General features: G+C 40.1%; 1 protein-coding gene across 1 annotated transcript; it reads right to left on the minus strand.

Annotated features, from left to right (window-relative positions):
* Positions 1 to 668: 668 nt before the first annotated feature.
* fw (CUB and Sushi multiple domains furrowed) lies at positions 669 to 14655 on the minus strand. Its single transcript, XM_089263682.1, has 15 exons — positions 14414 to 14655; positions 12676 to 13016; positions 6406 to 6668; positions 5865 to 6339; positions 5637 to 5789; positions 5429 to 5578; positions 5194 to 5370; positions 4835 to 5130; positions 4232 to 4640; positions 3986 to 4165; positions 3785 to 3911; positions 2638 to 2750; positions 2211 to 2564; positions 1622 to 2140; positions 669 to 1566 (listed from the first exon to the last, which is right to left on the minus strand). Exons 2-15 carry the CDS (start codon positions 12812 to 12814, stop codon positions 1433 to 1435), a joined length of 3489 nt encoding a protein of 1162 aa, XP_089119808.1. The 5' UTR covers positions 12815 to 13016; positions 14414 to 14655; the 3' UTR covers positions 669 to 1432.
* Positions 14656 to 15038: the final 383 nt, after the last annotated feature.

Raw genomic sequence — 15038 nt, forward strand, 5'->3', positions numbered from 1 at the left:
TTACACAAAATGCTCAGGCTCAGCCACCGACTGCGTAATACTCGCTCATGGTCCAAAAAGAGTTTTATTTGATTTATGCTAAATCTCAAGAGTAGCTTAACAGTTATATAAAAGAATAATCTTTCCTCAATGTATTTAAATAGCAAGACTCTCTAGAGGATTCATATGTGCAGTCTGTATATGTGCCTAGATATATCTACTATATATATCTTGAGTTGTCCAGACGATTTTACTCTACAAATTTCTGCACTCTCTAAGTAATAGCACTTCTATTATACTAAATATTATTATTATCCGAACTGCCACGCCTCTAGTGAGTGTGTTAGGAAAATCTCAATAATGCCAAATATCAAGTCTTCAGTTATAGAATAGAGAGTAGCTGGAATTCGGACAGAAAGACGAGCACCGCCTAAAGCCAATATACCCGATTCATTTCGTAAATCAGCATAAACACGAACAGTTCCAAGACGAAACACATAAATGTATATTGTAAACGATGATCATTGCAAGAACAAACCAATACGATCGACTCAAGAAGGCTTCAAATGGTGAATACCAATATTGAGTATATACATTTATACATATACATACATATATATATATAATAGAAACATAAATGAATGCTTACATACATGTGTTAGTTTATATGTACATACATACATTCGAGCTCAATCATAATACATTAGTTAACCACATATTTATTTAAGTACAACATAGTTTCTTCTCCATCTTCTCCCTCTTCTTCTTCTTCTTCTGTTTCACTTAAGCTTTAGCGAGTACTTACACATTGCATAACAAAGTTGTACAATCCGATTATACATATTTTTACTTTATATATAGGTATATATATATGTATATAATACGTAATAATTTAAAAAAAAAAAAAAAAAAAAACAATTACGAGTGCTCTAGTCGAGGGCAGCCGACTAGCAGATACCCTGTACCCAGCCAGTGCTACACACACCAACACAATCAGAGTCTCTCTCCCCATTCTTCTCTCAGTTTGCGTTTCAGTCGAATCGAAATCAAGTTTTCAGGGCTTAAATATGGCACCCAGTGATATAGAAAAGTATGCGAAACCTAAGTGAATCTCGATCTAATCAATTACTGGATATTGATACAGCTCAAATGAACAATAATTCAAGGCAGACAGACAGAGAGACGGACTGGGCAGTCAATGCAGATGCTACAGTAATGGGCCAGAGGAGCATATACTCTCGTCTTTGATCACAACAGTTAAAGAAGTATGTCAGTGTCCAGTGTGTCTAGCGTGGGTAGTGGGCGTTAAATGGTCATTGGAATACTTCGATCTATTTTCACGTTCTCCTCTCTCTCTCTCCCTCTCTCTCTCTCTCTCTCTCTCTCTCTAAAATTACTATATACATATATAAACACAAGTTAACATTAATGACGCATGCGTGCCACATGCTCCTTATCGCACTGAAATGCCATTGATTGTGATCACATTGTTGGACACTGGCTCCGGCTCGTATACCTCGTCATTGGTGCGCATCTCGTAGGGCGCATCGTAGAACTGTTCATTTGGTATCTGGTCGTAGATGTTCTCTGCAAATGGATTTCAATTAGCTCATGAATGGGCAATTATTCTCTCAATGGGCACCTGAGCGATTGTTCACTCGTTCGCCAGCGCCCACAGCGCTGTCGTTATTGCGGGCTCCCCGATGCGCGGCGCCGCCTTGGAATGTGTTGAACGTCGCCGATGGATTGTTGTCCATGTGCATGCGGTTGTTTGCCTCCAACGTGGAGTAGGACATGACCGCGGCGTTGCGTTCATCCTTCGTTTCGGCCGCCTGAATGTTCTCGGTGTTCTTGACGGGCCGCGCCTTGTTGCGATAGAGGAATATGAGGCCAAAGATGACCAGCAAGGCGACAATTACCGTGGCGCCTATTGCCACGCCCGTGCCCAGCTCCGAGCTCTCTTGGCCCTCGACGGTCGCCAGCTCGCAGCGCGGCTGCTTGCCGCTCCAAGCGCCCTCCTCGGTGCACTTTCGCAAATACTGTCCGATGCGCTGGTAGTTGGGTATGCAGTGGTACTCGGCGGAGCCGCCGTATAGGGTCGAGTCGTTGACCACAATCACGCGCCCGTTGTCAATGGCTAACGGTCGTCCGCAGTCCACAGCTGTTGCCGTTCAAACGTGGAGCATATTAGTACAAATTGGAGAGGCATTATGCGTATGCATGGTACTCACGTCGGCACGTCGGATTCTTGCCCGACCACTTGCCATTCTTCTGGCAGATGCGCGTATCGTTGCCCATCAGAATGCGTCCCTTGGCGCACTTGAAGAGCGCCACCGAGCCGACCGCCCGCACCTCTGCCTCGACAATCAGGCTGTCGCCCACATTGGGCAAGTCGCAGACAACCTCAACGCACTTGGGCGCCTCGTGGCTCCAGTTGCCATGCTCCGTGCACAATCGCCGCGAGACGCCGTTCAGCTTGTAGTTGACATTGCACTCATACAGCACAGCGGCCCCGTAGTAGGTGGCATTCGTGGCCAAGGTCACCTTGCCGTTCGTTATATTCTCCGGTGTTCCACACTCCACATCTGCAAGAGTTCAATATTGTATTACATACATACATGCAGATATATATAAACTCTGATCGATCGTTTTACTCACAGACACACTCTGGTATAATGCCGCTCCACTGGCCGTTATCCGTGCAGGTAGCCAGTGCCTCGCCCACCATCTTGTACCCACGCTCACAACGGTATTTCGCCAGCGCTCCGATTCTGAAATGCCAACAACTTGATTACATTTCAGCAAACTGGTTTCCTTGCAAGATTTCAAGCAAGATTCCATATTCAAAGTGAGCCAAATACTTAAATTTAACCAACTGAAATACTTGAATATAAACAGCTAAATGTATATTATATTACGAATGACGTTTTTAAACAAATACTTTTGCTCTGGCTCGACGAACATTTGCTTTACACACACACATGATGAATAAGAAAGTCCAACATTTCCTTATAAGGCAGCTCAAATCAGATAATGCGACTCTTGACTAAAAAACACTTTCTATTCATTAAAAATAAAAGAGAGAGAGAGCGAGAGAGAGACAGTCGAGGTATTTAAGTTTTTATCAAGACATCGAGCTAAGTCAATCTAAGTCAATCTCTCCATTCGTATCCCATCTCCTAAACTACTTTTAGGTCTTCACAGACAAATTCATATATCTATATTCTATATATTATTCGTTTATACTTCTCATTCAACCAACCTTCATGTTATCGATAAGAATCAATATTCAGAGATATCAAATTTTCCTATTTCGATTTTAAATAGCCTACATGCATAATTTAGAATAATTAAGTTTATATATTAGTATATCTCGGTATTCCATTTATCGATAACAATCGATAATCAAGATATATCAAATTCAATATGAGAGTTTCTATGATAAATGTGAATATTTAGTCAAAAAAGCATATATGGACTTTGTATATGCAAATATAAATATAACAATTTCAAATACCTATGTATATCTACATATTATTCCTTTATATTCCTCATTCAACTTTCTTATTTTAGAAGAATCGACATTCAAAGCTAAGCCTGTAAATTGGATATGTGATAGTTATTTTAACCGACCTCCTGCTAATCCTATTTCGATTTTAGATACCAGATATAATATTTCAAAATGGAGCTCTGAGGTTTGCTAACTTCATCTGGAGCCGCAGTTCTGTTTAGCATTTAGTTGCTAACAGTGCATCTGCCAGTCGAGCACACCCGACTGGAGCACTCCTGCTTCAGCACAACTCACTTGTATGTCTGCGCCGTATTCTGTGTGGAATCGGCTGTCCGTATGAGCGTCCGGCCGTACATGCGATCATTGCCGGTGACGGACAACAGGCTATGCGTGGGCAACAATGGCTCGTGACAGCGAATTTCTAGAGTACAACAACAAATACAACACATTAAATGATATATTACTCTAAAGTGAGTTCTTAGGAAGCGGTTCTACCTTCGCATTTGGGCGAGGCATCGCTCCAGATGCCCGTCTCGAGGCATTTACGCTTGAGCGGGCCGTTCAGCTTGTGGGACGGCGCGCAGCTGAAGATCACCTCGGAGCCGACGTGCGTGGTGTTGGACACGTACTTGATGGTGCCGTAGGGTATGGGCAATATGGTGCCACAGTCGATATCTGGGGAGGACGACATGAAGTCAGATTAGATGAGGCTCGCCTCAGGTTTGTGTACAGACTGCTTACATTCACAGTAGGGCGCATCGGAGCTCCATTCGCCTGTGTCCAGGCATTCGAGCACCGGATTACCGTGCATTATGTAGCCCGGATCACAGTTGTACTGTATCTTGGAGTGGACGTTGTAGTCGTAGCCGATGACGAAGGCACCGGCTGGCACTTGCGGCGTCTCGCACGTGACCAGCTCGCAGACTGGCGCCTCGCCGGACCACTTGCCATCCCTGGTGCAATAGAGCTCCGACGGCCCGTCCAGCCAGTGATCCTCGTCGCACTCGTACTTCACCACCGAGTCGACGGTCGTGGTGCCGTTCACCAGTATCGATATGCCACGATCTGGACGAGCGGGTGCGCCGCAATCCACAAATCGGCACGAAGGCGTCTTGCTCGACCACTCACCGCCCAAGCCGCAGGAAATAATCTGGAATGTGCAGAATATGACGTTAAGGATAAAAGATATTCGATATTGACATAGATATTAGTATATGGATAAATGTGAGATCATGCAATATCTCTAGAAGAGCTGAACAGATTCAAAGCCAATGCGAATATGCTCGTCTACACGTCGTGAACGTGCATAGATGTGGCTTGATATGATTGCTGAGTTTCACTTACGGCCTCGCCAACGAGCACGTAGCCCGGCTCACACACATATGTGGCCGTGGAGCCGGCTCGCTTGTCATTGAACTTCACATGGCCGCCGGTTATCTGCTGGGGATCTGGACACCAATCGACCAGGCACTCCGGCTGCTTGCCATTCCAGCCGTCCTGCAGGCAGGTGCGATTCTCGTTGCCAATCAGCGTGTAGTTCTCGTGGCAGCTGTACGTGGCCACCACGCCGTAGCTGGTGCGGTCCTCGGACAGGTGTATCGAGCCGAATTTCAGCTCTGGCAGTGGGCCGCAATCCACATCTATCAATTGTGAGACATTGGTAAGAATTAACCGTATATATATATATAGTAAGGCCTACGCACATTTGCAGCTGGGCGCTGAATGACTCCAGGTGCCATCGGATTTGCATTCGCGTTCGGCGTGGCCCAGCAGCGAGTGGCCCTTGGGGCAATCGTATTGAATCTTTTCGCCCAGCGTAAACTTCTTGCCCGAGACCGTCGTGTTTTGCTGCGCATCCGGTGAGCCGCAGGACAAAGGAGCTTAATGGACAAAGGATTCATATAGATAGGATTCATATAGAAATGCAGCTGCACTCACTGTGTTGGCATATGAAATGCAAGTAGTCCAGATTGCAGCCGACATCGTTCCAGAGCCAATTGCGCCCGCCGTCGAAGACAACGCAGTTTTGTTCGCCATTGTAGTTATTCGGCTGATCCTTGCCCCATGCCGGCTTTTGCACCACTTCGCCTGCAATCAGCATAGCCATTTGCCGTTGTATATCATATATTGTAATCACATAACTTACCATTCACCCATTTCCAGGTGCGCGACGTTATGCCCGGCTCCTTTTGTGCGCCAATCCAAACCAATTGCGGTTTCAACTCTGACTTTCGGCGCTCCAATTCCGATAAGATGTATTGACTTGTCGCGCCGCGAAACTCGTGCACGAGGTTGCCACCTGGTTGAGGACAGAAAGGATGGCGGCTATCGTTTAAATGTGTCATCGATAGTTTGATGGGAGCTGTGTACTTGCCTGTTTGCTTGCATATGGCCTGAGCTTTTTCGAAGCTTTCTCCTTTCGTTATATGAAAGTCGTAGCATGTCTTGGAGAATGTCGTCACAACGGTATCAACGCCAATTTTGGGACTGAGACAGCGATCGACCGAAAATTCATCATTTGTAAAAGTCTCCACCTCACACAAACTCAAACTGCCCTCGACACCGACCAGCTGTATGGCCACATATTGGCCAACGAGCGGCCGGGCGCAAGTGAAAGTCTTCACAATGCCCTCGTCGAGTGTGCCCGGATACCAGGCGCACAGTGGATTCCGCTGCAAGTCCGCACTGCTATTGCCCACACGTATCTCCAGATCTTGCAGCGGCTGGTGGCCGCAGCAGCCGCGCGTCGTAATCCGCACCACATGCACCGCCTGCGGTGCCAAGAGATCAACACGCCACCATGGCGATGGCTCCTTCTGCGTTTCAGAACACTCCTGCCCATCTGGGTTCTATGAGAGACAACATACATAGATGATGACGGCTCGACATACTATTTGTATGTATGTGTATGTTACCTTGTTGCCTGGCTTGCCATCGTTTGCATAGCTGGCCGGTCCACTGCGCGTATAGGAGCTCTGATTAACGGGCTTCCGGTAGGCGACATTGACACCACAGAAGGGCAGCTCTCGCTCCCAACCGGTCCGCGCATCACATTTCACTGTTGGCGATCCGAACAGCTCGTAGCCGGCATCGCATGTGTAATGCGCCTCCGATATGCCCGTCTCACCGGACACTGTGCGAACTTTGGCATTTAGCGGCACTGCCGGCGGACCACACACTGAAAAGAAACACAAAAAGGGCTTTATTCACTGTTATGTACATATGTATGTAGATATGCATGTGTGCATGTGTATTCAAGCATGGATGTGACAACTAGAACAAGCTTATTTTTAAATATAACTGAAGTTTGTATTTGCTGACCCCTTACTCTCTTGCGCTCTCATCCAAGCTGTCTCGCTCATAAGGTGTAATGTGATCGAGCGAGAGATCCGATGCTCTCATTCGGTCGGCTCACAATGCACCATTTTCTTTTTCTTACTCTCACTTCTTTCTCAACTGTATGTTTTTGTGCATACACACATACATATACACAAGCAGCTGTGAACAAAAATGTCTTCTTCCCATTTCTTCCCTTTGGTGAGAAGAGTATGGCAAAACTATTTAAGTATTTGCTACGCTCTCAATAAATGTCGGCTTTTGCATAGTTGCTTTTGGAAGAGTAACAAAACGTTGAGGCGCTTAATAAACAGTTTCGAGCGGAGGTGCATGTTCATATGTACACATGTAAGTATGTAAGTATGTGTGCATTTACAACGGCATAATGCGTAAGCCTTGCCCAGCTGTCTGACGAAATTGCAAGAACAACATTTGTATTCATGTTTTACTCATTTCAATAAGATTCTTGAAAGTGAATCGAAACAGGTTGGCTAGGGTAGGATGTAGGAGCTATAGTGGCATATGTATGTATGTGTATATATAACATGCATGCATACATATATTCATACATATTCATGTAGGTCCTTCCGTAAGTTCAGAAACAAGTTTTTTGCTTTAATACGAAAGACCTCAATTTGATTTCAATACATTTAAATAAATTAAATTTATTGATATACACTGAATACTCCATAGATAAATTCAAATACTTTCTTAAAAATATAAATTAGGAAAAGAACAAAATTTATATTTTAACCATTTTACTAAACATAATTTAAATGGCTAATTTATGCATAGAAAAATGCCTAGACATTTTTTTATAAAGCCTTCCCAGTCGTTGTCTAGCTAATTTTCTTCTTCTAGACTTTCCTTTGTTAGAACACAAGACTCCAATTAATTTGCATATAATATATAATCAGTTATGTTTTAGGCCTTTTTCCCAGAGACCATAATTTGTAAACGAACAATTTAAAATCTGTTTTTTTTTTTGGCTGTTTCCCTTTCGTCTCACAATTTTCCCATAATGCTAAAAAAAAATATTCACATGTTTTATGTCTAGAAATTCCAACCGAAAATTTGTTATTCAAATTTTGTAACAATTTTAGAATAAAAACTCTCATTATTGTTATCTGCCTATCTACATCATACGTCTATCTCTATATATATATATGTATGCTAGATATACTCTTAACTCTGTGAGCTTTACGATTGGCATAGATATTATTATTACATTACGCATTATTATTACATTGCAGTCAACTGTAACATGATTTTCGCCTCTTCTTTAGCTTGAGAGTTTAGTGTGGCTTTTATGCCCATTAAGATATTAAAACATACCCATACCATCTGGAATCGGTACTTACACACACACACACACAACCACACACATTTCATGTTGTGATCGACATTTTCCTAAAAGAGCTGAAAACAAGTTTTGAATTGGATTTGATTGAAAACAAATTGAAATTTCTCCCACACAGACAAAACGAGTTGGACTTTAGCAAATATTCGCAAGTATATGAATATATGTATGTATAGATAAGAATCTTCAATTTGGACCAACTTTTGTCTGCCTTTGACAATATAGAAACCCCAGAGCCAGATCAAACTCTAATTTGATAAGATTGTAATGTTAAATCGGTTGACTTGACTAATCTGATAAAAATTAATAATCTAGGTGATATCTTTTCACTGGGTTTTATAGTTTCCATGCCTGGTTCACTCAAAGATCTTTCGGCTATTCAAAGCCCCTCAGTGACAAGTTTCGAGAGGAAAAGGTCAAGAGTTAAGGCTAATTCGTGTTATGCGCTGGCTCGGCCCAGAATAGAGTATTCTATCATCAATTGCTAGACGTATTTAAATTTGATATGCATATATCCCTTGCTTGGGTTTGGCATCGTTTTTGAGCTGCTTTCTGTATTGTTTTCATTTCGTTGGCTGCTGCAGCTGTTGATGTCAGGTTTCTCTCCCTTCTCGGCGTTGCAATTGTGCAAAGTGTTGCTAACTTCAATGAATTTGTTATTTTGCTTCTCTCTCATGCCCAAGAGCCGTATAAAAAGCAGTTATTGTTATGAGACAACAATCGCCTTTATCCGGTTTTACCAGTGCTTATGATATCCACACTTATACGAGGGCTGCCATTTGCATTGCGCGGCCAATCCAAATGAAAAACATGATATATGTATGTGTATCAAACGATATTAGCTCTGTTTCCACCAGAAGCAATTATTCATTGAGCTGAGCGGGTCTACCGTAAGACCTGAAAAACTTGGTAATAAATCGACTTGTGTTTTGTAAGGAAATATATGTGAATCTTAATTTTTAGATATATATATATACTTCTTTACCAAACTTGATAGATTCACAATAGTTACTTAAGATCCTCGAGTTGGAATTCTATTTAGAAATATTGTAAGGAATCTAAGATATATGTGAATCTTTACATTTTAGATATATATATATATTTCTTTACCAAACTTGATAGATTCACAATAGTCACTTAAGATTCTCGAGTTGAAATTCTATTTAGAAATATTGTATTAGAAAATTTGCAAAACATTCCTCAACATTCAAGGAAGACCTCGCATAAATCTAGATTAAACCATTATGCATGCACATACGTAATAACTTCAATGTGTCTTTCGGCTTTGTGTGGGTATACGCCAGATGTACATACACAGATCCATGTGTACAATATGATATTATAGTAATAAAAGTTATTTCCTTGTCTGATTAATTTCCTACTTATGACTAGAACAAAGTGTTAAATTTATATCATTAACTTGGCTTAAGAACAATGTTTTCAAACTCGCAATTGCTTATAAATTACATTTCAAGCAAACATTAAAATTTATTCCGTCTTCCTTTTTCATAAGGCAATGGACTTCAACTTCCATTTCAAATAATATTCACAAGTAATTTTATTAGTTAAATCTTAAATTCATGAAAGTCAAGAGAAATATTATGCAAAATACTAGCTTATGAAAGATTTACATATTCGCCGCAGAGCCTGAGCGCAACAGAGATCTGATCTTGTAATAATAATTACTATAATTATTCGTATTCAGTCCACAGTCTTGACATCAAAAATTGTCGGCACATACAACAATTTTTATTGGCTTCAGCTATTTTCTTTTGATACTCATTCACGAAAATGAACGGAGTATATTGGTTTTGTGCAATGTCCGCATGTCCACCTGTTCGTATATATGCTATTGATATACCCTTGTATACCCTTGTATTATGGAGCATCAAGATTGTGCCGATCCATCCCCTAGGAACCCAAAATCTAACGATTTCACTATATCCCTGATTCGCTGATTTGCATATACAATATTATATTGGAGGAGTGGCAAATCGATAAATCAAAATTGCTTTCGAATAGAGCAGTACTAGAGCAAAGAAACGGCAAGTTTTCCGCACTTTTGGTTCAAGCAACTTCCTATAACATGACGTGATAGATCTAATCTGGTTGCAAATTGCGATTCAGGTGATCGAAACCCATAAAAAAAAAAGTTTTAATTACCAATTCCTGTTGGCATGTGTTATTGGTCAATGAGTTTGTGGCCAAGCCAACATGGCTGTGAGTTTCATATGAAATGTGTGGGGAGTTTTGCGCATATGCATACAAGGGTCGCTATACCTATAAATAGCTAGGCAAATATACAAATTTGGATTGATCTGTTGAGCAAGTTGTTAATTATCTATAATTATCAAAACTCTATCAGAGACTTTGATGGATTTGTGTTTGTGGAGTCCAACAGCTGATATACTCATTTTGCACTTATTTGATGAGCGAGTGGGAAGGAAAGAAAGACAGATGAACTACCTTCACATTTGCGCTAACTGGGCCAGCCAGCTCGGGCAGAGTTGGGTAGTTAGGTAGCTTGAATCTAAATGCCGTTACGCCACAAAAGCGACATTTACAAACATATCACATACATAGGTGTATGCAATGTTTGAGAGTCGTTAACAAAATTCGAAATGCGTTTGCCTCCGGCAATTATAAGCGTTAAATAAAATTTATTTAAATAATGTCGAACAATTGGAAAAAGTCGAACAGCCAAATGGGTCAAGAAAAATCCAATTTATATTTGCAGCTGAATAACGTTCATTGTGCCGATTTTTATGTGGATGGATGGAGCAGGTGTATTTGAGTCTAGCTACAAGATCGAAATGGATTGCATATAAAGTGGATCTTCCAGGCCTTCTGGCTGTAAGCCAACAACCGCAGACAATTCTTCGCCTTCTCTTCTTTCATTTCTTCTGTGGGCTTTCAGTGTGTGTATACTAAATAGAATGATATATCTATATGGGTGTACATGCATTAATTTTTAGGTAACTCTTCTTTAAATTCGTACTGCTTTAAGAAACAAAAGTAATATCTAATGGAATGGAAATGTTTCTGTCTCTGGAAAGATACCAACTTTTTGTTTAGCATAGAATGCAAAGAACTATGAGATCTGCTGTAAATATGATATTAGCCCTTAGCATTAATTAGTCTGCGGTTTGGAAACTGGATTCGATCAATTTCATATTAAGTGAAGAAGTCTCTCAGTACAAATTTAGCTAGAAATATGCAAATGTTATAGAGAGTATACACATACAAATATAATATTTATATATATGTATATTTGTATCAATTATGTCTACATGATCTGTCCTAGATTTGAATGAAATACGGTCAATAGAGATAACCTTCAGAGGTCTATCACAAATGTCTATTACAGGCAAGTCTGCACTATAAAAACTCACTATATAACTAAGCTTTATATTTTTAAGAACTAAGAGTGCTCTGTACTGCTCGATTGGGAGATCATCTGATGACTCAGAGGCAAGGAACTTATGTATAATTCAATAGGGATTGCACTGGGGCTGTACTACGAAAGATTATTTGTTGAAGAAATGTAGATGAACGACCTACATATGTATATTAAACCTACAAAACATGACATGCTAATATATATATATATATATATATATATATATATATATATATATATATATATATATATATATATATATATATATATATATATATATATATGTATATATATACATATATATATATATATATATTTGGCTAAGAGCAAATGTTTACTATTTAAAATAGGGTTTTTTAAATATTGGGCGAATTGGGCGTGGTATCGAAAATCTAAACAAAGCTCTAGCAGTCTCGGCGCTCGACTAAGAGCTCCACAGAACCCTTCGAAAATCTATAATGTACACACGAATCTATATTTAAGATTTGGATACTATAGATACTATAAAGATGTAGAATATATAATTTTATAACTATTTTTCGATAAGATGTTTCATCAATAACAAAAATAAAACAGGAATAAATATCGATTTTATGCATAAACTCGATCTGCGCGCTTAATAGACGAAGCTTTCTAGTCTCTAGCTTTTATATCTCCTGAGATGGACGCGCTTACGCATATAAATATACAGATAGACAGACAAACAGACGGACAGGAGACTAAATCGTCTTGATCAAGAGTATATGTATGTATACATTTGAAGGAGTCTGTCACGCCCCCTTCTGCCTGTTGCATGCGTTGATTAAAAATATATTATAACCCGATATCTCACATTTTGAATGGGTTCGGGGTATTCAAATTACAAAATCCTTGTACTTTCACTGTAAATCGGAAATCTCCAAAAATATATGTATGTGTCCACATATCATTTCACATTTTCAATGGAATCTATTTGAAATCTATCTAGGTATAGCTAACAATTATATTCCAATAACTGCAATTTGCTGCAATCTGAATTTTGCATTTCTTGTAAAAGCATTTTCCCAAGTCAACATCATCATCAACATAATATGGTGATAAGGAACTCACCGTGACAATTTCCGTGTGCTATTAGCGACATCATCATCATCATTACCAGGAGTGAGTGTTTCGTAAAGGCCATGGCTCTATGCAAAACGTTTTCCACCGATGCGAGCAATAACCCCAGGCTCTGGCCAAAGCAAAACATGGCTGCTGCTGTTGCTGCTGCTGCTGCTGGTATTAGCTGTTGATTAGTTTGGCGTCGCAGTATGTACAGTTAGTTTTTAAAGTAATTTATGTATTTAATTGCATGTGCCGCATGTATGTTTAAATATTCAATTAATATTCACAGCTGAGCCGGAGTCGTCGAGTTTTGATTGCTCTCACAAGATTTTCATTTTGCATTCACACTGAAATTTTCACTTGATAGTCATGAATATGAATAATGTGTATGTGTGTGTGTGTGTGTGTGTGTGTGTATGTAATGGTGCATAAACAACAACAACAACAACAACAGTTGCATTTAAACATAAAGTAGAAGAAGAAAATCACAATAACCGGGCAATGACTTTGAAGCTCAAAACTATTTGAAACCGAAAATTCATTCAACATGTAAGACACACACACACATATATATATATATACCTGCTGGCTTCCCAGTTGGTAGTAGATTGGCTTGGGAAGCACTTACATAGACAGAGTATTATGCATTATGCGATTGTTGTTGGGGTCTGAAAACCACTTTACTGGATTTACTTTATGCAGCGTCTGTGGTTTTGATTTCTGTCTCTATTTTATTTTTATTTTTTTTTTTACCATGGGAATCACATTCTTGGATAAGTTGGCTGCTTATGGCCCGAACTGTTTGGTGTCTATTTTGAAATCTCAACCTACGGCCTTCAGATGTTTCTTTGTGTATATGTATATGGCCGAGCGGCAAGGCTATGCAAGCGAAATATTAACATTGTCTAACGGTCTATTCAAAAGAAATATGCACAGATACTATATCACACACACATGCATACATATATTTAGAAATAGGCCAAAAGGTAATAAACAAAAGGAAATGCCCTGTCATATGCTGTCATAACTCAAATGCAATAGAGTTACAGGCTATTTAAATATATGTATATACATACATACATATATATATACATATGTATATGCATTTATATAAATTGCTATTGAGTGGAGGATTTCGTTGACCGGTTTCTCCAACTTTCGTTACATCTAGCTAGTATCTTTCACTAATTATCAACGATGTTGCTTTTGTTGTGCGTCGATCGCTACTGGGCAAAAAGAAAAGGCAAGAAAAACGACCCACAAAACTCTGTGTGGTTCATTAGTTTTTTGGTTAGTGTTTCATTAATTCGATATACGATGTGTTAATTGAATCCATATGAGAAAGTACAATGCGCTCAAACCGAATCCAAATCCGACTCGGATTCGGTATCGGAATCGTAGTCCAAATCCGAGCCAGGCAAACGCACACACACTCACTAGTCACAATTCACTTGGAAACGTAATCCACATTTCAGTTGTTTTTCTTTTTTTATGTCACACACACACACACACACAAACTTGTATATGTATATGCAGATATATTTATTTATGATTATATACCATCTACAAATACGGCGATATTTTTATTGATTTCGCTTTCGTGAAATGTTCTACTTTTACTATTCACCAATATATTGAGTGTGGGAGATCAACTCGTTTCAATTTAACAACAACAACAAATAACGAAAAAAAAAAACATAAATAAATAAATAAATAAAAAGATACTTTTTGGACTGGCGAGCACCTTTTGAAATCAATGGCTATCTATGAGCGTGAATTTATTAAACATGTATGCATATACACATGCATGTGCATATTTACATATACAGCAAATATATTAATATAAATTTATATATATATCTATATACATATATTTATTTATGTATATATGTATATGCTTTTATGAACGGAGCTCGCTGTTGCCAAACACAACACACTGAAACGCGCACCGATCCGTACGCCTGGCACGTCCGCTTGGAATGAAAGTTGACTTATAACTGGTTTTCCATTCGCGCTTGCCTTACAAAAGCTCGCCGCAATGCGCGTGTGCAGCGGCCGAGCGAGCGCCCGAACGAGCGCCCGAACGAATGAACGAACGAACGACCACAGTCACCGTAAGGTTGATTGGTTTGCTGCTGGGCTGCTCGGTTTGATGGTTTGTTTGTTGGTTGGCCGATCGTTCGGTTGGCTGTTCGGACTGCTGGCCGTTCGTGGGTCAGGGCGGGCGGTCGGGTGGCCGGTAGCTAGTTTGCTCGGTTGGTCGGTTAGCTGTTTGTCATTGTTGTGGCATTGTTGCAGACGTGAAATACAAGCGAGCTGCGCAATCGCAGAGCTTTACACAATTTGTTCGAGGGTGGATCGTAACGTCG

Source organism: Drosophila navojoa, chromosome X, assembly GCF_054131105.1.
Source record: "Drosophila navojoa isolate 15081-1374.11 chromosome X, UAZ_NAV_1.0, whole genome shotgun sequence".
In the NCBI taxonomy this organism is placed as follows: Eukaryota; Metazoa; Arthropoda; class Insecta; order Diptera; family Drosophilidae; genus Drosophila; species Drosophila navojoa.